The following is a 26,043-nucleotide window of genomic DNA, read 5'->3' as shown; positions in this document are numbered from 1 at the left end:
AAGTAAAGGTGGGAATTGCAATATTAATTCAAGAATTGGAAAACATAGCTTTCAGCAAAACACTCGAACAGTCCATCTGACCTGCATAAGTCTTATAGAGGTTAGAGACTGGATGGACTGTAAAAAGTCCTTTTAGCCTTAAGCTCTATGAAAAACTTTTTCTCTTGCTAGAGGTAGTAATTGTCAACTTTATGAGGCCAAACATTATGAAATACTTACATGGTAAAGTTAAAGACATGTTGGCATATTGTATGTAAATATGTTAGGGAGAGGAGAAAATAAAGATTTATTTTAAAATTAAAATGAAGATTATATGCTTTTTGTTAGAAAACACAGGAGGAGTTTCTGAAGCTTCTTGTCTGAATTGTTTTAATGTTGGTTGAGTGTCAGAATACAATCTGTGTCTTAGTAGAGTCTAAGCTAACCTTTTGTATGGCCAAGCAAAGAATCCATGTTTTTCCTCCTAAGCTACAGGGTCTGCCCACTGATGTTTGGAAGATTGAGGTGTTTTGTAATATCATGATACAGCTGTTGCAATCTTTCTGGGTTTAAATGCTTTCTTTTTTTTTATCAGTGTAATACTACATTTACCTCTAAAATACCTTGCTGCTTTACAACACAATAGAGATTTACTTTGTAGTAACTATTTGCTGAGGGCATGGAGAACTCCTGTAAGTCTCTATTGCCTGAGAGATCTTTTGATAAGAAACATGGGTTATTCAGCCTTTTACATTTGTATATATCTAATATACATTTTTCACAAGTTAACTAAAGGAGATAGATGATGTGTTACTAATAGTTTAAAAACAGGTTTTGCTGAGGTTCCTCAAGCTAAGCATACATATTTTTCAAGTGCTTTTATCTTTAACAATGCTAAATGAAACCATACAAAAAGAAATATTTCCTTTGTAAAAAGTTCTTTATATATTTTATGTCCTTCATGGAATGTCTGTTAGACTTTCAGATTACACGTTGAAATGCTTCAAGTTACTTAAGACTTCCTAGGCACTTCATCTCTTGATTGCCAGATTGGCTTCTTGGTTGCAAAGTAACTGAGTAACTGACTTGGATTATGTGGAAAATCGGTGCAGAACTGTTTATGAACACTTTTGCAGTGATGGGCTCTGCCATGTCATGGTTATAGTTGTTCTAAGTAGAGTGAATTACAATCTAATTTTGCTCATTTACTTTTCCCCTTCCATGAAGGAGAACACAATTTCAGAATAAATGTCGAGGCAGTAGCATAGGTTGTATCTCTTCAGGGATCATAACACTGCATATCATCTGTTGATTTAAAAAAACCAACCAAACAAACAAGAATTTACAATAACAAAGTGATATGTCTTTCAGGATATGTGCATCTATTTTTTCAGTTTTCTTCTGTTTATTAAATTAGACATCCTAATAATTATTTTTTTTTTCTAGATATATTATTGCTAAAATTATAGCTTTTTCCCTTCAAAGTTCAGAAAAGAAGAAAATTAATACCTGGCATTAGTTCATTTTTCATTTCTTTTGTTAATATTGTAATACCCTTATTTTTAAAGAAATACTGAGTTAGTCTTCCAAATTGTAGGAAATAACTTTGGAAAAATTTAATGTTTTATCACATTCAGAAATACAGAATTTAGAATGGGATAGAATTTAAAAGGGCATTTGATTTTCTTTTGCTCCTGGTATCTTCTGTTTGAACTATTTTTATCCCAGAAGAGGTTCTGTATTCTACTCTAGTGCATTCTTGCTCGGTCATTTCTGAGTTTATAAAAATATATAGGATGGAAAATCAAATCAACTAAAATCCATTTTGTTTCAACACCACCTGTCCCCAGGAGCACTAGAATCAGATAAAAATACACTGTGAGTTTGAAAAGAGCTAAGTGTAGCATATTGAGCTAGCAGCTGACAGATCCAGGTTTCAATGAGATTTTGAATGAGAGTACACTAAACCCATCAGAGAAGAAATGGACTTACTTTGAATGAAGAAGATGGAGACTGTTAAACTACCCTGGGTATAAAATGTCAGTTTGTTCCATCTTGTATGGTATTAAATATAAAACCTGACGATATGCTTTGACCCATGAATACTCCTCCACTTGCGCACTAAGGGAGCTGAGGTAGAGAAATGTCAGTGCTGGGAACCTGCTATGGCCCAGGTATAGGACAGCCACTCACTTTTCTGTGCAAATGGATCCTGCTCTGATTTAGCTGCAGCTGCTGCTGGTATAAAAAGCTCCCACAACACAAGTTCATCTGACACAAGAGAGCTTTTCTCCCAAAGCTATGTCATATTTTTATCACGATGCCAGATGTCCTTTTCTATCTCTTTCACTGGTATGAGAATTGAGGTTTAACGTAGACCTGTGCTAGTGAGAGATTCCTCTATAATATATGACGGAATTCTTCAAGAAAATGCCAGGCTGGCATAAGGCCACCGTCCTGTGTAAGTGCTGCTCATAAACCAGGGAAACAGACTTTCTTTGTAGGCATGGTTGGCCTTTTCTTGAAATCTGCTTCATGTTAAGTGTCAGAAACTTCCATGATGGAACATATAAGGGGATAGACTTTTCATGCTCATAATTGTGGACATGCATAAGTCCTGATAGGATACAGCCTTGAGTGCCAAATGAGTTGGCAGATGTTATTGCGAGGCCACTCTCTATTGTCTTCAAAAGGTCATGGCAATTGGGAGAGATTCCTGAATCCTGGAAGAGAGCAAGTGTCACTCTTTGAGAAGGTCAGGAAGGATGACCTAGGGAACTAAAGGTCAGACAGCCCCACCTCAATCCCTGGGAAGGTGATGAAGCAGCTAATCCTTGAAACCATCTCTAGGCACATGAAGGACAAGAAGGTTCTACTGGAGGCAAGTGGGGTATCACAGTGGTCAATTCTGGGTCAATATCATTTAACATCTGCATTAATGAACTGGACCCTGGGACAAAGCACATCCTCACTTAAGTTCACAAATGATACAAAAGTGGGAGGAACAGCCAATACACCAGATGGTTGTGCTGCCATTCAGAGGGACCTTGACAGCATGGAGAATTACACTGAGAGGAATTTCATGAAGTTCAAGAAGGAGAAATGCCAAGTCCTGTGTCCTGGAAGAAATAACCCCAGGCAACAGTACACACTGGGGGCTGATCAGCCTGAAAGCAGCTCTGCAGAAAAGGGCCTTGGGGTCCTCATAGACAAAAAAGATGACTGTAAGCCAGAAATACATCCTCATGGCAAAGGCAGCCAACAGCACCCTGGTCTGCATTAGGCAGAGCATTGCCAGCAGGTTGAGGGAGGTGATCCTTCCTCTCTGCTCAGTCCTGGCGAGGCCCCACCTAGAGTGCTGAGTTCAGTTCTGGGGTCCCTGTTGCAAGAGCGATACGGACTTCACTGGAACAAGTCCAGTGCTGAAGCATTTTTCCTACGAGGAAAGGCTGAGAGAACTAGGACTGCTCAGCCTTGAGAAAAGTTGGCTCGGGACCTTATCAGTGAGTGTAAATACCTGATGGGAGGGAATGAAGAAGAGGAGGCTGTACTCTTCTCAGTGCTGTCCACTGACAGAACAAGAGGCAATGGGCACAAATTAAAAACCATGGAATTCCATCTGAATACAGGAAGACACCTGTGGGTGGTCAAACACTGGAACAGGTTACCCAGAAAGGCATTGGACTCTTCATCTTTGTAGATATTCAAAACCTGACTGGACATGGTCCTGGGCAACCTGCTTCTCACCAGCCCTGCTCTGAACAGGGGGGCTGAACTAGGTGATCTCAAGAAATGCCTTCCAACTTCAGCCATTCTGTGCTTCTGTGTTTCTGTAATAGCAATTTAACTCTATGAGTTCTGGGTCTGGTACTTGATTTGTCATTTCATTTTAGAGATAATTCAAGTTATTAGTGCATTCAAATGAAATTACATGTGATAATAAGTGATTAAATCTCTTAGGCTATAACCTGTCTACAAAATCATCAATACAATAAGACCATATTACCCAGCCACAAAAATAGGAGATTGATGACAAACCATTTGCTACTTACTCATTAGTTTTTTCTACTTGGAATCTTTTTTCTTTTTTTCTCTTTTTAAATTACAGTGTATTTTTAGAGTTCTGTGAAAAAGAAAACATTACTTGAATGCATGCCTTTGCAATGATTTTCACAAGTAGACATACAAAAAATATGTAGAAACTTTTATGCTTTTAAGCACTAATAACAGTAAGAAATTTGCGTTCTAGCCTTCAGTTTTCATACGTGTCCAAACCTGCATGCTCTTGAAAAGTTTATTAGAAGTGCAAAACATTTCATTTCTAAATATAGCTGCTACAATGTTTAGCCCTCTATGAAGTCTTGATATGGGCTGCCTAAATAGTAAATACCATTGCTGAAAAACTAGGGATGGCCTGTCATGATGTTCAAATTTTTTTTTTTTTTTTTTTTTTTTTTTTGGGGGGGGGGGGTGAGGGTGTCCTCCCTTTTTAAAAGGATAAGAAATGTTTTAAATTCCTTGGATTGAGGCTTGTAAAAATGAACTGTAGAGAAAGAGGATACTATCTACCAAAGTCTTGTATTTACTCTCTCTGGGAGAAACTAGCTTTGGGATCAATTTTTATTGCCCTTGTTGTACTCAAAGCAAATCATAGAGTGTTCAAATCAAAGCCTGGTTTTGTATAACTGCCAGTCCATAATGTCTGAGAAGAAAAAGTAGAGATTACACAAAGTTGCCTTTAACATTTCAGACATACATCCATGACTGTTTCATCCATAACCAAAAAGACAGAGACTGATTTCCAGAAGCTAGTGTTGAACATTTAAAGTATTTGGTGCACTTGTGAAATGAACTTCGTCTCCTTTAATTTGTCTTTCTAATAAAGAAAAGGATATTACTGTATATGTACTGCTGGGATTCATGGTCCCTTCTTCTATGAGTATGGGAAAAATTAATGATTCTTGATCTTTACTGATATATTCAGGATGAGGACAGTGTAGTTATAAAGCAGTATTACACTATAGTTGTAGCATAATTGTTTATACATGGTCTAACAGAGATTTTTCTAAACTCTTAAATGTAAGTCCAAGTGTTGCTAAGGCTACATGAAGGACAAAAGTAACACAAAAACTAATCTGCTCCCAAGCTATTTTTCACTGCAGAAATATTTCAGGTAAGTAGAAGCCAATAGGAATAGTGACAGTATTTTAAATCATAATTGAAAAATTCAATTACATGTTTTAACTTCGGGGTTTATATAACATTTGCAAATAAGTAATTATTAAATGGTATCGGGTTATTTAGTACATTTTTTAAGACAAATACAGCAATTTTAAGACAAAATCCATCTCAGTACTTCTGAGGTATATAAAAGAATATATGACTTGGTATGTGCATGCTGTTATATTCCTTTTGCCAGCATGGTGAATGCTAAGCAGTGATGATTTCTTGCTCTCAATACGGCTGCATAATTGCTATTTGTTAGTACAAGGCACTAAAGCTGTCTGTTCTGGACTACATCTATATGGTAGGTGCTGGGATGAGTAGGAATAAAAACAGTAGGAGTAAAAAGAAATTTTAACGATCCACTGACATTTTACGGAATCAAACAATAAATAAAAGTCAGCTTGTATTTTAATTTTTGTCTGCATAAGGAACAAGTACTGTTCTGAGAATACACTTACTCTTCAGAGTGCATTTTCCAAGTGGCATAGTGGAATTTAGTCACACTATTCCATTAACTCCAGTGGGTTAGAAGTATACAGGCACTTGATTTAATTTCCGTTGGGTTCCTGAATTCTGTGTTTGACTTGTTAGCGAGCTGTTGCACATGTGGTTGAGGGAGAGAGGGGTTAAGAAATGGTAAATGTGCATTATATAGTCAATGTTCCTTCCTGAATTTTCAGTTATGAGTTCTGTGATGGAAACTCCCTGAAGGTATATATTTCTAATGTTATTGAAATAAGCTTGTGTACAATTTATTTACTCTTCCACTCAGATGATTCATGATTTTCCTTTCAGATTTCATGGAACTGATTTATGGGTCCTTTAAAAACCCAAATCTTTTCATGGCTTTGACAAAAGCCATCTTCCTTTGGTGAATTGTTAAATATGATGACCTAGACCTTTTTTTATTTTATCTCTCTTCTGAACATTGGTCAGCCTTTCAAAGAGGAAGTAATTGCTCTTCTATGTGTTAGGGATCACTAAATAAAAGAAAGGAAAAAATCCACCAGTCTGGCGTGTGAAATGTGGAAGGAAGGACATCTTAACAACCCTAAGTATATTTTAATAGTAATCAAATTTTCATTAATAGAGTTGGTATTCTGGAAAGAGGTGAGGGCTATGTGGTGGGTTTTAGTACTTTGGAACAGGATACCCAAAGTACAAGCAAATTTAATGGAAAATATTCTGAAAGGGCCCTGCAAATAATACGGGGGACCTTGGCCCACATATTCTAAAATATGTAAGAAACCAATCTTCAATTAAGACACTAGCCTACAATCCTTTTGGATTTGAAGTTCCAGCCCTAAATAGAAAGTATGTAATGTTAGGAAACACCAAGAGCATAACCGGTAAGAGATTTGGCTTGGTACTGAGCAGAGCCAGTTCAAAACATTTCTATCATAATAGGGAACATTATGAACTAAAGGTCAGCATCTCTGTAAGGACAAAAAATAACCCAGAAAATCCACCACAGCAATGTTAAGTTTTCAGAAAGGAAGCTACACACAAACGAGTAAGCCTGATGAAAAGGAACCAAAAGGGCAAGGTATGCAAAGTCAGCATGGAGACACTACACTGGAGACTGAAAACAAATCTCTACCATCAAAATGGACTCATAAGACCTAGAAAGATGGGGTGGCTAAAGAAAAGAATAAAAGAAGCTCTTTGAAGCAAAAATACATAGAACAATTGCAATGATTAAGAGCACCTAGTCACCAGAACCAGATGACTATTTGGTCAAGTGTTGTAATGGAAGTATAAAATAGCTGTAACTATTAACAGTATTTCCTTGTTTGAAATTATTTTTTTTAATGAGAAATGGAAGGGTGAAAATGTGGTGATAGTTTTAAAATAGTGCATCTAGTCAGGCCTATGGACCTATAGACCAGGAAATCTGGGAAAGAATATACTGTAGAAGAGACAACAACTTGGCTTCTGTAAAAGCAGGTGTGCATTACATCTCCTAGAGTGCCATGAAGAAAACATGAGCATATTGATAAGGGCTTATAGGCCATTTGGCATTCCACAAGGATTTTAAGGTCATCCAGCAAAGAAAATAAATTCCTGTGGGTTAACAGAAAACGTCTTCCTGTGGATAAGTAACCAGTTATCTGACTATTTCATGTTAAAGGTGGGAGACAAAAGGCAGAGGCCAGTTTTCCCAGTGAGGGAGATTACTGATTGTGCTCAATAAAGTCTACTCTGTCCAGCACTTATATAAATTATCTGGAAAGGAAAATTAATAATGCAGTGACACATCTTGTTGATGATACAAACCTATTCAAAGTCTTTAAGATGAGGATAGAGTGCAATCAGCTATAGAAAAACCTCACAGTACTGACTGGCAGCAAAATGACGGCAGACAAAAACAAGTGCTGATAAGTTTCAAGCAAAGCATGTGGAAAAAGCTATCCCAACTCTGCATGCACACTAGTGAGTTCTCCTTTAGTGCTTTTAAACATTGTTTTAGCACTCATGAAAGAGATCTTGGAATCATAGCGGACAGTCCTCTGAAAACATCACCTCAATATTCAGGACTGTTCAGAAAACTGAATTAAATGCTAGGAAGTACTGGAAAAGCAGAAAATATCATGATGCCATGGTGTACCCATATCATGTATATTGTAGGCAGTGTTTTGGATCCCAAATCCAAAAAACATTATAGCAGATTCAATAAAATGTATACCAGGACAGTGGAGTTTGTTTTGTGTAATTTCACATCTGACAGGTAGCTGTCTGCATGTGACCTAGTTGCCTAGGCTTCCAATATAGTCAATGAAAATCTGTTCATTTCAGTTGTTGCAATTCAAAATGTGATTCATGCAATCCTGTAGTAAAATCTTATGTTAAGTTCAACTCCTGGTTTTGATTAGCTATTGAATATAAAGGGACAATATGGTGAATTGCTCAGATGTAAATACCTATTGATATCCACATTTAATCAAATATATCTCGGTCTTTGATCTTAAACATGGAAGAAAAATTATGATGGAGGGTCTGTAGAATCTTCAGTAACACATAGAAAGTCCATTAGGAATGGTTGATTTCTGTCTCTCATGAACTAAGAATTAGGGATGGTCTCAAGTGTGTCTCAAGCAAGAGGTTTAAAAAAAGATGTTTCTTCAACCTAATTATTGAGCTTACCATAGGGCATTTTGGATGATAAAAAACTATGTCAGTTCAAAAATCAAGTAGATAACTTAATGGAAGACAAATCCATCAAGAGCTGATTGACATAGAAATACAGCTTCTGGCTCCAGGATCTCTGAGACGCAAACTGCTGAGCTGGAAGAGTACAGCAAGGAGCAGGGAAGCTGGTGCTTTCCCTTAACTTCTTCCCTAAGCAACTATATTGGCTACTATCAGACAAGGAACTGGTGAAGATGAGCTCTTCATCCAACTGCTTATAGCCACTGTATGTTCTAGACTTTTAATATTTGGTTGGCCAGGGTGTTTGTGTCTTCTAGAGTTCTTCCTAATTTTCCAAGACACTTGAAAATATTTCCTAGCAAGACTGTATGGATCATTTGAAATCCTATCTACCACCTACAGTATCACATACCACTGAAATTCTTTCTTGCATAAGGACAGTTATAATGAAGATAATTTGGGGCTGTTTATCCTATCACTGTTCACACTGAGAAGTCATTTACATCCTGAGCAATTTAATTGCTTCAAACAGGTCTCCTTGTGGTAGTGGTACACTACTCACCATGTATATTTGTTTTTAAATTATTCTCTACATACTTCTCTAAATTTTTCTGACATAATCCTGTGATACGTGTAGTATTTTTTATGCAGAAGGAAAAAAATAGAAAAGTGAATCAGTCTTATACTGTTTATTATTAAACTAATTATTTACAATATAAATATTTCTGTAAAATATTTCATACTGATGAAAATCACAACTCATATTTATTTATATTTAGAATCCAGAAATTCTAAATTTCTGCTTCTACAGATGACAAGTGCTGTAGAAGTTATAGAAATTATTACTATTAAACTTGTGTGAACACTTGTGAAAAAAAAAAACAAAACAACTCACATTGTATTTCACTTCCTCTAAAACAAAACCTTAGCTCTAGACACCTGTATGTTGACTAGAGAATGGTTGTCTCTGACAAAGTGTTGCTTAACACAACATTATAGTTGCTGAACTTTTTCATCATACACTGTCATATACCAAATCTTTCTATGGATAATTTTTTCTTCTCTGTCTACAGTTTTTAATTGTAAGCTTACTGGCATTAATTAGATAGCTGTGCATTGACCAGCATTCTTTTTTTATTGTTGCCATTTCTTATGTTTCGATTTGTCAATAACTGTTTCAATTCAATTCAATGTTTCCATTGTCAAGTTTTCAATAAAAATGCTAGTAAAAGTTCAGACTTAATACTAGAATGCAGAATATCGAATTTAAAGATGGTGAAAAAGCTGCTGTATTTTGTACACTGGAAAGTTAGTGTAGCATTGCCCAAATCAGTATCTTTGCAGCAGAGAAAGCAATTAATAAAGACCTCAATTGAAAAGGGTGTAGAAGATTTTTTTTTTTTACTTCCACATGTATTTCTATAATTTATTTCTTTTCTTGAGACTTGCTTCTGTGCCTTAGCCTTTCTGCTCTGTAAAATAACTTACTAGTCAAAAAACATGTTGACTAATTATGAAAGACCTTCTATTTCACCTCAATTTAGTTATAATGATTGTGTGATTTACCTAATCATTTATGTCAGTCTTCAAGTGAGACCAGTACTTTCAAGTCAACACTGCAGACGCAAATAATTGGTCTGAAATCAGCCAGATACTTAAGTATATGTTTAAAAACAAGTGGTTTATAAGCTCGAGCATGTGTGCTTTCCCGAAGCAATGAGGTTTTCAATCAAAGCCTTATCCTACTGCCATACAATTAATGGAAAATTAACTTGGTTTAATGCAGGAGCTGTATTAAACTGCATCATAGTGTGGGAACTGATCTTTGCATCCACTGATCTGCATTTATTTTATCAGCAGTTTTTACTTTATATAGATACATTTATGATATGTTTAAAATTTTATTATATTTTATTATTTATTATATTAAAATATATAGAAATATATACACATTTATGTTTATATATGATGTGGGCATTGGTACGCTAGCTGAGGGGTATTTTCTTCTCTTGGAAACCCAGCAACACTGGAGGAACCGAGCTGACCATCCCAGGTATAAGCCACAGTCACAGCTGGGAACCTTGGGACACTGAAACTAAGAGATCACAGAAAAGAGCAGTTAAAATAACTATTTGCAAGTGAAGTGTTCACACAATGGTGTATATATATATATATATCTCTTCAGCCTTTGAGGCCTTTACCTTACAAGAACAAATATTTATTTTTAAAGCATGTTGTTTGTTCGCAGAATTCAATTACTATCTAAAATGATCAGGGTAAGCACATGAATGACTCTGTGGGATAAAACCAAGCATGAAGGCTCTTTTCCTTTTCTTTTTATTGCAGACCTTGCTCTGCACTACACTGTAAATCAGTATTCTCTCCAGTAACATCAGTTGTGTTCCAGTGGAATAAAACATCTAAATGGAGAAGTCAACTTTTATGTCATGATCTTAATGCATGCCTCTTCTCTCACATCGTGGCACTTGCATCGTTCTCTGCTCTTTCCCTTACAAATTGCACGTCACTTTTGGTTGTGTATTTTACATATTTGTCGCTAGAGTCATTCACTGTAAATGAGTGCCACTTAAGTCAGTCTAACTCTTTATGTTGTAGGGCAATTTAACATAATTAGTTGAAGTCAAATCTCATTTTGAAAGACATTTGAGGAACAGTTTTTCAGTGATGTTTATCTTTAGTGCAGTTCAAGGCATTCTAATGTCTATGAATGTCTTCATACTATTTACTCTTAAGGTTCACTGAGATCCTGGATGGGCTTTTTTTGACCTTATTTTCATACTGATATAAAGATTATTAGGCAGTAATTTCAGGTTATTTGATGATCTAAAATGCTGAGAGAAAGCAGCTAGAAAGCAAGTAAATTAACCTGCTTTTGTGTGTAGACATCATGTGACAATAAAAAGTGCTCCTGAAAATGACAGAATTTGTCCGTTAGATATAACTCATTCTTGCATTTTGACATATTTTATCACGCTGAAGATTCATAAATGTCTCCTTAGAAAAGATAGATATGGCACAGTGGAAGATCTGCATAGATATTCTTTTCTTTAGGTACCTTTAATAGAGTCATTGTACCCTGAATTTATCTGAGTTTACTCAGATGCATCATGGAAGCATCATCATCAGGTTGTTGCTTTTAAAATCAATAAACTTGTAACAGCTTCTGATTTTCACATACATTAATGAAATTATTAGCTAGACGGCCCTTATGCATAGTTGTAAAGGTTGTGTTACAAGATGCATTATTTTTATTTTTTCTGAAGTATGAGTCATGTAGACCAGTTTGGGATGCATAGTAAAAAGATCTCTTTTTTTGTACTTCCCATTACTAACCTTTTATTCGTAACACAAAAGATATCCAGGATAAGATCATAGTCTTAATATTTTTATCATTTCTTCTCTTTTTTTCATTTCCTATATTTGGGAACAGCACTCTTCCTCTGTTTTCATGTGTTTTCATGTGTTAAACATCACTTATCACTCCCATTTACCCCGAGGAACACGTAAAGGATGAGGCAAAGGTTGCAGTGGGAGGGAAACTTGTTCTGCAGTGCACATCACAGTGGGTATGATTGTTAGAGATTTGGCTTAACTGACCAAAAATTGCTATGAAGGTTCCAATTTTACCTTTTCATCACCTTCTGAAATGCTGGGCCTTACCCTTGAGTCCTAAAGTCCGTATGAAGTTATACAAAAAGACTAACTGTATCATGACACAAGTACACTCCTTCCCTCCAGCTTGACACAGAATACCTTTTACATTACCGATCAGCTGGTAGCAGAAACAATAGTTTTTGAAGTTAGTGCTTATCTTTATTTATATTTCATACACACAGGTTTATCGAGCGGAAATTGTACCCCTTAAAGAAAAGGTTCATCAAGTGAATGAACTCGCTCACCGGTTCACTCCCTCTGATATTCAACTCTCCCAGTACAATATCAGCTGTGTGGAAGACCTGAACACAAGGTGGAAAGTGCTACAGGTACATATCCTATACTTTTTTTTTTTTAATGCTGCATTTAAGTAAATATTTTTTATATCTGTTTGGTTTATTCAGCTTGTTTTATTTCTGCTTGTTTTTTCCCTGCAGAATAGCAACAATAGTGTACTAAGGAATAAAAGAAGAAGTAGGTTTACAGTGATTCTGTCTCTGTGAGAAAATAGGACTTAAAGCTGATGCTGTATTTTCATATGGTTCTGAATATTTATCAAATAGAAATTGGGTCACACAATTTTTCATACTGTTGAAGTTCTCATACAGTTAAAATACTTACTAGTTTATTTACCATTTTATATTAATATTTCGCAATTCTTGCTGCCAAATACATCATGTGATCATTTCTTTTAACTGACTTACCCATGTTTTACAGATATTTTCATGGTGTATATATAAGATTCACATAAGAGACTTTACTTCTGCTGCTTATTCCTTTTACTATTGTTCAAATAATTTTCAAGAGCACCAGTTTTAAATACATTCTTTATAGACAGATTAATGATTCAGTGCAGTGGAACCTTTAAAGTCAGACCTGTAGAATCAAGTATAAAATTGCAATGTATTAGACACGTTCAGGTAAATAGCAGGACTTGATACTTCAATTAAAGTTGTTCAGAAAGGGATTTTATAAATTGAGCTCTAATGCAAGAAAAATATTAAGATATATTATGAAATTAAGGTGAACATCAACTATAAGTTATAAATACAGAAACATTTACAAATTCTTTGGATTTTTTTGTCTACAAATATATCACATTTTAGATTATTTTGTGTTATCTTGTAATAAAGACTTCAGATATGTATAGTTTTTACCAAATGCACTGTCTCTTAGCTTAGAATTTGAGGAACAGTGTGCATGAGAGAGAATACTTAAGCATGCATGCACTTGTATATAGTGATAAAAGTCCCACAACAGGGGAATAATGTTATGATTAAATGAATGTAAATGCAATTAAATTAACTTAATTAAGTACTGTATAAAACTATTTTATTTTTGCTACATCACTGCTTCACATTTTGAAATTCTGTCATTCTATTCACCTTAATATTTCATAAAAATGTAGAAGTATGGAGGTTAATAAATAGGTTTGCCTTCATTGTAAAAACTGAATATTAGCAATGGACAAAAATGAACCAATTCCCTCTTGTCCTACATACAGATAAAAGATCATAGTGCTGTCAAATCTAATAGTCAGTAAGAGGTTATTGGTTCTTTATTGCTTCTCCAAAAGAAATATCACAGCTCTGTGACATCTCCAGTTTATCAACAGTTCATGCAAATAATCAGAGAATATTTTTTTTTTCCTAAATCAACAGTTTGCAGTGAGAGTGCTAGTTTAAGTAAAAGGTCATTAGTCCAAGATCTTTGGTCATTAGTATCCACTTTTTCCCAGATCCTCAGAGTAGGGTTCAAGTAGTATTATTATTAAGGCAGATATACAGAAATCTGTAAGACAAAATTAATATTCCCCAAATATTTATCCAATGTATGAGAGAAATCACATCCTTGTAGGTTTTTTTAAAAAAAACAATGGCTAATGGAGTTAATAAATTTGCTATGATTCACTGAAAAATACCTTATTTCATTAATTAGATAGTTAACTAAGTCCCAGTGATTTGCTGAAATATACATCATTACTTCAGCAGGAAATAAGGGAAAACAGGAAGATTTTTCAGAGTGAAAGTCAAACAAATCTGAGAGAAAGCCAGAGATAAACATTTTGTTATTGTAATTCATGAAAGCATTAGATGTTCAACTTGACATTGTAGACCATTTAAAAATATATAGGGCAAACCACACATTCACACACATTTCAAAGATAATTTGTTCTTTTACCACAGAGCACAGGAAGTGTTGTGAACAATTCATTTTCATTGTAAATTATTGTCTCAATTTATGAAATCCAGAGTATTTGGAAAACAAAGTGTTTCATCTTCTATGAAGAAAGATACTTGGAGACAGTATGTCTAACATCTCCAAGATGTTAAAGGTGGTAGAACAGATAGTTAATTGGAATATTATGGTTTACTGTCTTTTTTCATATTTACCTAAATGTCATCTGAAAGATACAGAGAGCAAGGTGAAAACACTCCAGCAGATTTTTAAACACATCCTGGGGGGAAAAGACATAAGTAAATTTGAAAGATTATCATGTACAAAAGGCCAAGATGTGACCCCTGGGAAGAAGAGCACATCTGTTCCTATAATATAGTTTTTCTACTTAAAAGGGAGCAGAGTTTGAGACATATTAGGAGGCAAAACTCATTTTTGTTGAATGGAATGGAATGGAATGGAGTGGAGTGGAGTGGAGTGGAGTGGAATGGAATGGAATGGAATGGAATGGAATGGAATGGAATGGAATAGAATAGAATAGAATAGAATAGAATAGAATAGAATAGAATAGAATAGAATAGAATAGAATAGAATAGAATAGAATAGAATAGGAATAGAATAGAATAGAATAGAATAGAATAGAATAGAATAGAATAGAATAGAATAGAATAGAATAGAATAGAATAGAATAGAATAGAACAGTTCCGTTGGCAAGGACACACAACAGTCTAACTGTTCTGCATATGAAGTCTGCTGGACATTGACACTCACACCTGAGAGGCACTTTTTAAAGTATTACATATTGTTCTGTGTAAGAGTTAGACTTATGTATGACCAGCACTCCAGTTAGGTGTGATACTATATTGAAATTTTGGCCACACAATAGGAAATGCAAGAATACAAATAATTTTTGTTTCATGCAAAACCATTCTACTTCCAAGATCGGTTCTTATTGTTTGTTTCTGGTTTTCAGTTTGACTGCTAGGATTTCTTTTCATTCTGCTTTTTTTTTTTTTTTTGACTAATTGCCTTTCTTATACTAATGTCACATAAAATGTCTCCTTAATATTTTAGTCCTTTCATATTTTTTTCTATTGATTTCAGCCTTCTATGTATTTTCACGTGTCTTTCTTTTATACTACCCATATTTTCTCTTTGGCTTCTATTACTTCTTTTTTTCAAAAAGTATTTCTTTCTATGTTCCTATTCTTCTCTGCCTTTCCCCATCTTATTTCCCTTATTTGTGATTTTTTTTTTTGTTCTTCCCTTTTTTCTCCAGCTATAATGCTTCTTCTTTACTTTTTTTTTTTTTTTTCCCCTTCAAAGGTTAGATCTCTCCTCCTCTCTCTCTCCTAGTCACATTCTTAATGTGGAAAACATTTCTTATGCATGTATCCTATTTCCTATAAAATTTCACTGCAGGAAAATCATAAATCAGAGGCTACTGTGCTATTGCTTTCCAGAAAGATGCCCATTCTTGGTTATGTGTGGGAAAAATACATAAGGACATAAGGTTTATCAGATTTGAAATAATGGAGAATTCTAATGTCATGAGAAAGTTGCAGAACATTGTGTAGAGGATGAAATGATCTCTTGTTTGTTGCTTTATTAACATTGGGACTTTCATAAGATCAGCAGAGGAAATGTATCAATTTAAGCCAAATCTTACAGAGATTTAATCGTATATACTTTTTACAAGCATAAGAATAAGGCTGACCATACTCAGTCATTTGCCATCTTGCACACTGGTTGTATAGTGAGAGTAGTACTGTTAGTGAATAGTATCAAATATTGCTGCAGAATCTTCCAAGAACTTCATTTATATTTCCGCAGTAATGCATGTTTGCCATTAATTTTCCTTTTTTTGTGTTCATTTTTGGTCAATGTGCACTGGAGTATTACTGGAAGAAAAAAGTGTGGAAAGCACACAACCAATTACAGAGTCAACCAATCTTGGTTTTGAAGTGTTGTGTGGAGGTGTATTTCATTAATGAAAGATAATGCACTCAGCTCAGTCACTGAAGACTGTATCATCATTTGTGAGGTTTACACAGTGTGAAAGTAATAAGCTTCATGCCTTTAAAAGAGTAGTTTTGAGGAGAATATGCTGTTTGTTTTTCCATTTTTCTTAAACATGAAAGGAGATGAAATCTCTCCAGGGAGCTATTTGTTATGAATTTCACAAGGACCTCTCATGTTCAGATCCTGTGTGCTTCAAACAGTATATGAAATGAGATCAGCCTGGGGAAAACATGTCTTGCAAACTCTTGCTTACTTCCAGTCAACATTTGAGGATCCGGGGAGACCAGACTGGTAGGAGTTATATCCACTTCACTTTGGTGAGAGATCCATTTGGTGTAATGCCGGTCAAAAAGCAAAGCCTCTGACACGTGGATAAGGAATTAGCTGGATGGCCACACTCAAAGGGTTGTGGTCAATGGCTCAGTGTGTGAGTAGAGACCAGTAATGAGTGGTGCTCCTCAGGAGTCAGTATTGGGATCAGTGCTGTTTAACATCTTTGTTGGCGATGTGAACAGTGAGATTGAGTGCACCCTCAGCAAGTTTGCAGATGACGCTAAACTGTGTGCTGTGGTTCACACACTGGAGGGAAGGGATGGCATCCAGAGGGTCCTTGACAGGCTTGAGAGGTGGGCCCATGCAAACCTCATGGAGTTCCAAACAGCCAAGAGCAAGGTCCTGCAGACTGGTCATGGTAATCCCACGCACAAATACAGGCTGGGCAATGGGTTGATTGAGAGCAGCCCTGCAGAGAAGGACTTGGGGGTATCGGTGGATGGAAAACTGACTGTGAGCCAGCAGTGTCCACTCACAGCCCAGAAAGCAAACGATATCCTGGGCTGCATTAAGAAAAGTATAGCCAGCAAGTTGAGGGAGGTGATTCTCCCCCTCTACTCTACTCTTGTGAGACCCCACCTGGAGTATTGTTTCCAGCTCTGAGGCCCCCAGCATAAGAAAACCTGCTTAAGCGGGTCCAGAGGAGGCTACAAAGATGATCAGAGGTCGGGAGCACATCCCTTATGAGAGCAGGCTGAGATTGTTGGAGTTGTTCAACCTGGAGAAGAGAAGGCTCCAGGGAGGCCTTATAGCAGCCTTCCAGTACTTAAAGGGCTCCTATAGGAAAGGTGGAGAGAGACTTTTTACAAGGGAATGTAGTGATAGGACAAGGGTAATGGTTTTAAACTGAAAGAGGGTAGATTTAGATTAGACATAAGGAAGAAATTCTTCACTGTGAGGGTGGTGAGTCACTGGCACAGGTTGCCCAGAGAAGCTGTGGCTGCCCCTTGCCTGGCAGTGTTCAAGGCCAGGTTGGACGGGGCTTTGAGCAACCTGGGCTGGTGGGAGGTGTCCCTGCCCGTGGCAGGGGGGGTGGAACTAGATGGTCTTTAAGGTCCGTTCCAACCCAGACCATTTTATGATTCTGTTTAAAAGAATTTACAAGTATCCCATGGAGAACATGTCCTTCAGTTATCAAGAAAGATTTTTTTAGTTTAAATAACATTGTATGTTTGTTAGGTTTCAATAAAATTGTACATAAAATTGTATTTATCTTTTAAGATATTTTGCCATGATATTTACATTCCAGTGCTTTCAGTTTAGCAAGTTGTAATGAACTGTAGTCATTTGTGAGTGGGTGTCTCTGTCCATAATGGGCCCAGCCTGTGTAGTTTATAAAAAACTAAGCAGGTTGGAGGAAGCACATAAAATGGCTAGAGCTGAAACAGCCCATATCCTGCATAGAGATAGATGAGAGAGAGAGAGAGAGAGAGAGATACACAGGTGCACACACTTGTGTGAACATTTACGGTTGGACTTAATGATCTTAAAGTTCTTTTATAACTTAAATGATTCTATGATTCTATGTTTTCTATATATAAAGTGTGACTGTAAAGAAGCATTAGACCTAATTATCTTTCCTAACGCCTCAGCTCATCTTGCACCAGTAACAAAGATTCTCCAGCATGTGGGAATTTGAAGACTGGTGTGGCACAAAAGTATGCTGCCTGTTATTGAAGGGTCCAGCCACAACTATTATTCTGGTCCCTCAAACAGCACTCTCTGCTTCCAGGAACTGCTGAAGAAACAAACTTTTAATACAACTGCAGGCAGTTATCTAAAGTTATATTGGAGTTTTATATGTATTCTGCTGAGGATGGGCTCTTTACTGATCTGTCTAATGCGTACTATTATAATAACTGCAATGAATTATTTCAAAAAGCAGCATCTTCTGGGTGCTTCACAAATATTAGCTGATTTTTTTCAATCCATGGTGAGAAGTATGAATTAGTCTTATCATCTGTGTTTGCAGAGGATCTAGCATCCAGAACATATAAAAGCCAAAAAGTAAATCGCTTCTTTCCTGAAATCAACATTAAATCATTACTATGCATCAGAGTCTTTCTGGCCTCTGTATGTAAATGTCCCACCAAATATTAATGATAGGTGTTTTGAAATATTTATACAGATCCATTGAATCTCTCAAAAGCTGAGTCATGGACATTCTGGGCAGCAGTTCACACCTCTCTTTTGACAGGGAATGGGCACAAGGGCAAATAAGTTACATCAAAATGTAAGCTGAAATCAGCACTAACCCATTATAGTAGCTTTAAGGTTTGGGGTTGGGTTTTTGGGGGATTTTACTTCACCTTCTTCCATGCATTCTCCAAGGAAAAAATCCTCAGAAAATAAGTGAAATAACAACAAAAATATATACATAAAAGAGGTGATTTTACAAGTCTCACACTTGAATTGAAACAAGTTACCAGATTCTCAAGTCCTTTTTTTGTTTCTACATGCATAGCATGGTAACAGTTTCAGGAATTATATTTCAGGTCTAAACTAATTAAGATTTTAATGTGATTAAGGCTATTCCCTTATATCATTTTTCCTAAAGAAAAATAAAAATCTCTTCTGGTTCTTTACAGTTCATTTGTCCAATTGTTACTGCATAAGGAATCTCATACAGGAAAGCTCTAGTCACACAAATACTGCCTTAACTTTTTGTGTGTCTTACATTACAAGAAAAGTTATTTATACCAAATTAAAGAGTGAGTGTAAACTGGGGGTATGTTAGAAGTGGATAGATTGACAGATGATGAAACAGTAGCAAGAAAGATATTCCTCTGCAGGAGACAGAGAATGTCATATATATATATATCTATATATCTATATCTATCTATCTATATATATATATATATATATGCATATGAATGTACCATATAAAATGTAGTTAGATTTTAATATTTTAGTATTATTACCTTTATATTGCCTTGGCAGGTTCTATTTACATTGTGTCATTAATTTTCATAGTTAATTTGTTTATGTTTTCCTCTTTTTAAACTATATTTTGACTTATGTCATCTGTAAGTAGCTGCTAAAAACAGGAGACAACTTTTCTAAATATATGGAGCCAAAATTCTAGCTCATCTGTAATTACACTAATTAAGGCATTACTAACATCATAGCTCTTTTCAACTTTGAAATTTGAACTTATTTTAGTAGTTGAAGATTTCATCTTCCCAGCAGAGGGAGATTTTGGTCATTTTTGTAAGTTGAGTTTTCCCATCAGACTCTTTAGTTAAAATGTTGTTTTGTATTCCATGAGAACAGGAACTTCTGCCAAAACCACAGTTGTCATGGCTCTTTAATGGTCTCTTATTTATTTAATTGGCTATGCCAGTTGGTGGCAGAATTCATATACCCATGTATTTTTCTTCATTTCTGTTACCGTGAGTGTCAGGTTTGCCCAATGTTTGTCTGCAAAAATAAGCATAAAGATTATTTTACAGTTACTCGTTCTTCAGACATCATATTTATTTATTTCTGTAAGCTAGTGGATTGAGATTCAATTCTTCTAATAAAGCGTGTGTCAAAAATTGGAAAGATTCCTTCCTAAATTAAGAGAATGTCTTCATTTTTCCTTGTGGCATGTTTAGAGCAGTCAGTGAAAGAACATGTGTATGTAGGTATAAACAGGCATGGTTATCAACAGCAGCCATGCCAGCAGGAAAACGAATAAAACCATGTTAAAGTTATGATGGTTCGTGTAATGAATTTCAGTTTGTTGGAACTATAAATGTTTTAGTCATTTTTTTTTTGTTATAGAAGAGACATTCATTTCAGAGTTTTGTTAACCTTTTCTGACTTCCTTTACTTTGGAATTATGTCCTCTATGAAGATTTGTTTTGAAGAACCATGCAGAAGAACAGCAATTTACCCTACTTAATATTCTCATTTCAATATGCATATATAGATTTATTTTTATGTATTATTTTGTTTCTCATATATGTGTATGGGTATATGGGATTATAAAAAAACTGAGTTACATTGTTTATAATTACCAAGAAAAGCACTCAAAATTTATCACATGTAAGAAAATGTACAACTTAAATTTAGCACTCTGCTGTACAGTTTTTGCATATACAATACATTCTCTAAGATCTCTGATCTATCCGGTTGATGGATAAATTATAGGAAGAGTATGGGCATATTATTTGATATATGTTAGTCTTGTTTCCTGACAAAATAAGACTTGTGCAATTTACTTCCACCTGTCAGCAGTTAAAGATTACATTTGGCAGTGCACATCTATATGAGTCACACCAGACTATATTTAGGATGCTGGGGAAAACTGAGGTTATGGTACTGTTGAAAATGTATTCTCACTGGAAACCAATATCCACTAGTTTTGTTGCTTTTTAGTCAAGCAGATTTAGCTAAATCATTCAGTTTATAGCTCTTTAGCTTATTTACCAGCCACTGTTGAAATTCAGTAACTGAAGATGGAATTATTCATATTCTTTAATATTCATGATCCATAATGCCTAAGCATCTTAAAAACATCAATTGAAATTATTTCTGTAAAAGTCCCCTTGACAAGGAAAGTGGAAGTTACATTTGGAGAATTAAAGCTCTGAGTTTCAGTCCTAAAAAGGTGTGTAGACTATGAGAATTGTGAGTTTTTACCTTGGATGCTAAAACTGGGCAGATATCTTCATTTTTTTCCTTATACAAATTGAAAGAATATGGCCTGATTTTTTTTCAACACCTTTTTAGGTGTGTGACGTGATTCCAATCAGCTATGTTTAGGATGTTTATTATGAAAATTAGGGAGGTTTTAAGTTAAGAATGCATGAGGGTGAAAAGCAGAAAAGTGCACAAAGTTAGCAGCAGTCTGAATAGTGAAAGCAAACAAGGACGAAATAAAAATTAACCTTGTGGTTATAAGTCATTCTCCAGTCCTGACTTCCACATCACAGGTCCTTTCCTGGCCAAAATGTTATCAACAGTCAGAGCTCATAATTTGTGGGTTACATTTAAAATGCAATAGAATAAGACAAGATTGCATAGGGTCGGGTAGGATAGGATACATTGTCAGCTATCTGCTGACACCAGAAGGATAATGAGGTTTAGCAATTTCTGGTTCAGCTCCATACCCTGGAGGGGATATACTCTGCTGACACAGATCATCTGTCCATTCATGCCCGCTTGGTTTGAAGTGAGGTTAAAGCAGATGTACAAAGTTTGCTTTGAATGTGGAACACATTTGTCACATATAAAGCACTCACAGAATTTAAGAGCTGTCCTGTAAACGCTTTCTCTAATGTGATTTTCAGAGGCTTGTATCTCAGCGAAACCTTAATGAATATCCTTGGAAGCAGTATAAAACCTCTTAGATTCCAAGTCCCAGTGCCAAAGTATTGTTTAAGGTTTTTAGAGGGAGAGAATGTAAAACTGGCAAAAATCTCCCCATTTTTGCTAATCCCTTCTTCTGAAATGTGGCGAAGTTTTTAGAAGAAACTTCATTTAAAATAATAAAAAGCTTAAGGTAGAGAATTAACATATAAATTTCCAGAGGAAAAAGATTAATGTTAGCCAATCTTTTTCTTTGTTGTCATTTTGTGTCTTTCTGATATATCACTTACATATTACATCACTGCAGATTTTTTTATGTCAGGCTGTCTACCTTTGGTTTGCGAAAAGCTTTTGCAGTCTTTAGGCTACGCAGTATTGTGTGCTACATTTCTAAATCTTTTTGCTTCAGTAAGACTTTAAGCCATTATAGAAAGTACTGTTAACCATAGTGTTTAAAATACTAAAAATGTCAGTAGCATGAAGGTGTGACACAGTTTTAAAACCAGCCTTTGCAGATGATTATGTGTGTCATTTTCAGAATATTTTCACAAGGTGCTCTCTAAAACTGCCACTGTAGTTTTTATCACATCTTGAGTAAAGATGAATGTTGTGTCCTTATATAGAAAATTCTGGGCAGTGTGGAAGTCGTATAATGGTATGTTAACTGTAGAGGAGGGCACTTTATAACTAAAATGGCTCAACTCCTTGTTGTGTGTGCAAATGTTTTCTGTAAAATGCTTCCTAATTTGGATCCACCCGGCAAACATGACCAAAAGGAGTTATTTCAGGATGTTCATTGCTTCTTCTTGGCTCATCTAAGCCATTCAATTCTTGTGCTTGCTGTTAATTTAATAAAACACTGATACTGCAATAACCTTAAGAAATGCACCCCTTAGTTGCGGAACATTATGGTTCTTGACCCAGAGCTTACAATTTCAGTTTTTATTCATATTAATTTGTTACAACTTTTGTATCTGGAGAATCATATCAACATCCAAGTCCTATGTTACAGAATGTGCCATTTTGTTTGGGAAACCTCAAGTGTGTGGGTTGAAAACTCAATTAGTCTTTCTCTTCGATTTTCTTAGGTGTTCAAAGTTGGTTCTCTGCCATATTGTTTGTTTTAAAACAAAATTAACGGCATGACTAATTAACATTAATCAATCTAGAAAAATAAGCCTAAATCCATATTTGTGGATAGTATATTCATTGTGTTGGATGTTTTCACTTTCATCCCTCTGATTTCTTATACTGATTTCAAGTGTTTTGTGTCCTTTCCCCCAACACCCTCATTTATGACTCTTTTTCATCTGTAAAAACAATGAGTTCTGTCCTATTTATCTGACACATAGCTGATAATACAGTGCTGTTTCAGCAGTGCAGTGATTTTTTGGGTATTCAGAAGAAATAGAAGAATGTCTCTTCCGTAAAATAGCTTTGTGTTTCTTGTATATCCCAGCATTCCAGTTCCTTATCTGAAAACATCACATTTCACATCCTGAATTAACTTTCTCTGTACTTTTGCCAGCCAAAGAGCTAAGATAACCGAGTAACTGAATTTGGTTTGCACATCAGTTGTCATAGCTGCAATGTATCCCTGAATCTGGCTAGGTTTACCTTTAAAGAGAAAGGGTTTACATTTTTCTCATAAAGCCTTCGTAACTTTATTCAGCTGTGATGACATGTGAAATACTGTCAGACCAGTATGTTGCAGAAATCATGCAGGCTTTCTCTTTTAAAAAGTCAAGTTTCTTTACCAGTGAACAAGAGGTCAGCTCCCAGCAAATAAAGTTTTTGAGAGACAGAGGCAAGTCCAATTTATGATGACCACTTTTCCACACTGTGCCCCCACATTGTTAGTCTGTGCTCAGCAGTTCGCACAGCTGATGGGATAAGCCTGTGATATTTAACAATGCCAGCTCATGCTGATTATTTTCTCTTTGCCAGTGTCACTACATAATTTTTTAAACCACCGTGTGCATGAATTTACATGTTTTTAGGTAAGTATCCATTTATGAATCAGAAAGGGATGTTATAAAACTTAGAAAATAAACGATATTGTATTGTTACGAAATTGTGATGTTACGGAAATTAGGATGAAATTGTGTAGATTTGGTGTAAATCATAGTAGCCTTTTAATTTTACTGTAGTTCTGATAGTTTATATAGTCTAAGGGTCTGTCCCATTCCCTAGAAAAGGTGGCCAGAAAAACAAACTTTATTTCATGTAAACTTCTGTTCATAGATCCTTATTGTTATACAGGCTGAGGCTGCTGAATCACAACTCAATCATTGTTTGTTACGTGAGCTGCACTACAGTATGTGCAAAGGGCTTTGGATGCAATATGATCTTATATTATACAGAATGTTTATTGAAAGCATGGTTATACTTAAGAAAAACATGGACACTGTAAAATCGACTTCTGTTAGTCTGTGAACATGTTCCAGAAAACAAATGACAAGGTCTTTAACATAAGGTTTACATGCTGTTATATGGTATTCAGTGGTAACACTGCTCTGTAAAATAAGAGGTACGAGGCAGACTTTAGACTGGTATGTTAGAACTTAAGCCATCATGGGCCACTGGCTTTGTCTGCTCTGCCATCCTTCACAACTGTACCGGCTGTTATCCCTGCTGAGCTTGCATAGCTCAGATATCCTTGTATGACCCAAGAGCAACATTTGTGCCTTTTTGTGCCAAAAGAAAAACCCTTTGTTGTACAGTTTATCAAAGAACATCCTAGGAAAAATGTCAAAGATGAAAGAATAAAAATCCTGATTTGCTGTTTTTAGAAAGCTAATCAATTTTTAAAACTTTAGATAGGAAACATCATTTGTTCCTGACCCTTCCAGCTCTTTGGAGGAATAGTCCCAAAAAGATGTATTCACAGTTGTATACAAAGTAGATTTCATGAGCTCCTGGGCTCTATTATTTACATGATCAGTATATTCACACAGCAGTGTTACTGCTTGGAGATACTGTATTTCACTGTCTTTCTCATATTCAGACAGGCTCTAGCTTGCCAGAGATTTTTATTTTTTTTTTCCTGAATGAGCATATAACTAACAGATGTTTGTTTTTGGCTCCATGTCTACATTCTTTGAAAGCTGGAGAATTAAATTGCTGACATTCAGACAACACTAATTCACATATCCAGGGAGCCTAATTTGCCATTCCTGAGATCCTGATTCCTGGTGTTCATGGGTTTAAAAACCATTTCAGTGACACAATATAAGAATAGGCTGGGGAGTTTCAATAGTATGCTCCTGCTAAACATAATCACATTTTATAAACATCTGCGTCATTACTGGTGTGATTCATCTCTAAGCTGTATACAGCTGTGTTTCCAGTTTCAATTAACAGTCCCTTAATTGCATATCCATCTCATGTTACTAATTTAGTTAATTTATTCATAATTAAGAGTATTCTATTTTCTACGAAGGTTTGTTGAGCTTAGTACATCACCAAAAAAACCCAAAACCTAAGGCTGAGGGATTTTGATACTTACAATAGTCACATCAGAACAAAAATGTCATTCATGCACCTAGAGAGGAAGACAAGATATAAAGGACATTTTTTCTTTTCTCACTGTGGAATGAGAAACCTTTGGAAAGGTTTTGCTTTGTGCTTGAAAGCAAGTGATAGTATGAATCTGTTCTTTTTTCCTCTTTTTTGCTCTTCTTCCTTTTGCCCAAAATCTAATGTAATTCTATAGTTTAGACTGATACAGCAGGTTTTAATATGCAAGAAGAAATTATAAAACTAAAAAGGGTGTTACGTAGGAGACACGAATCATCCTGCCTCATGAATTTTTGTCCTCTAACATTAATATTTTAGAGTGCATTGTATTTAAAAAGACTAGGATTAGGAACTGTGAGATAACTTAGAAAGGAAGCCTCAGTCACACTCAGGTAGAAGATAAGGATTGTCATTATTTTCAAAATAAATGTTTGCTTTTTAGAAAATATCTTTTGTATATCAGCAGAAAATATTGTGTGCAAAATGGTTTAGAAATCCTAGAAACAAATCTTACTGTTGTCCAATCTAATGATGTTCTTCACTTATCATTTTAGCAGGATTGATTCCTCTCCAGTACTTTGTAAATAGACTAAATAGACAGATACTGTCTTCTCCATTATCTTTACAAGCCTCACTGACATATTCATTCTAGGAAATGTCTAC

The 26,043-nt window shown here is 35.5% G+C and overlaps 1 protein-coding gene across 16 annotated transcripts in view; it reads left to right on the top strand.

Annotated features, from left to right (window-relative positions):
* The window catches only part of DMD (dystrophin), a 1,208,820-nt gene that overhangs the window by 1,032,902 nt on the left and 149,875 nt on the right, over positions 1-26,043 (top strand). For all 16 annotated transcript variants that reach the window (XM_026858158.1, XM_026858211.1, XM_026858140.1 and 13 more), the window contains one exon: positions 12,213-12,359. In XM_026858158.1, coding sequence (XP_026713959.1) covers positions 12,213-12,359 — 147 coding nt within the window. The remainder of the gene's footprint in view (positions 1-12,212; positions 12,360-26,043) is intronic.

Source organism: Athene cunicularia (assembly GCF_003259725.1).
Source record: "Athene cunicularia isolate RWA chromosome 1 unlocalized genomic scaffold, athCun1 chr1_part1, whole genome shotgun sequence".
NCBI classification, from domain to species: Eukaryota; Metazoa; Chordata; class Aves; order Strigiformes; family Strigidae; genus Athene; species Athene cunicularia.
This window is presented reverse-complemented; position numbering and strand designations above follow the sequence as displayed.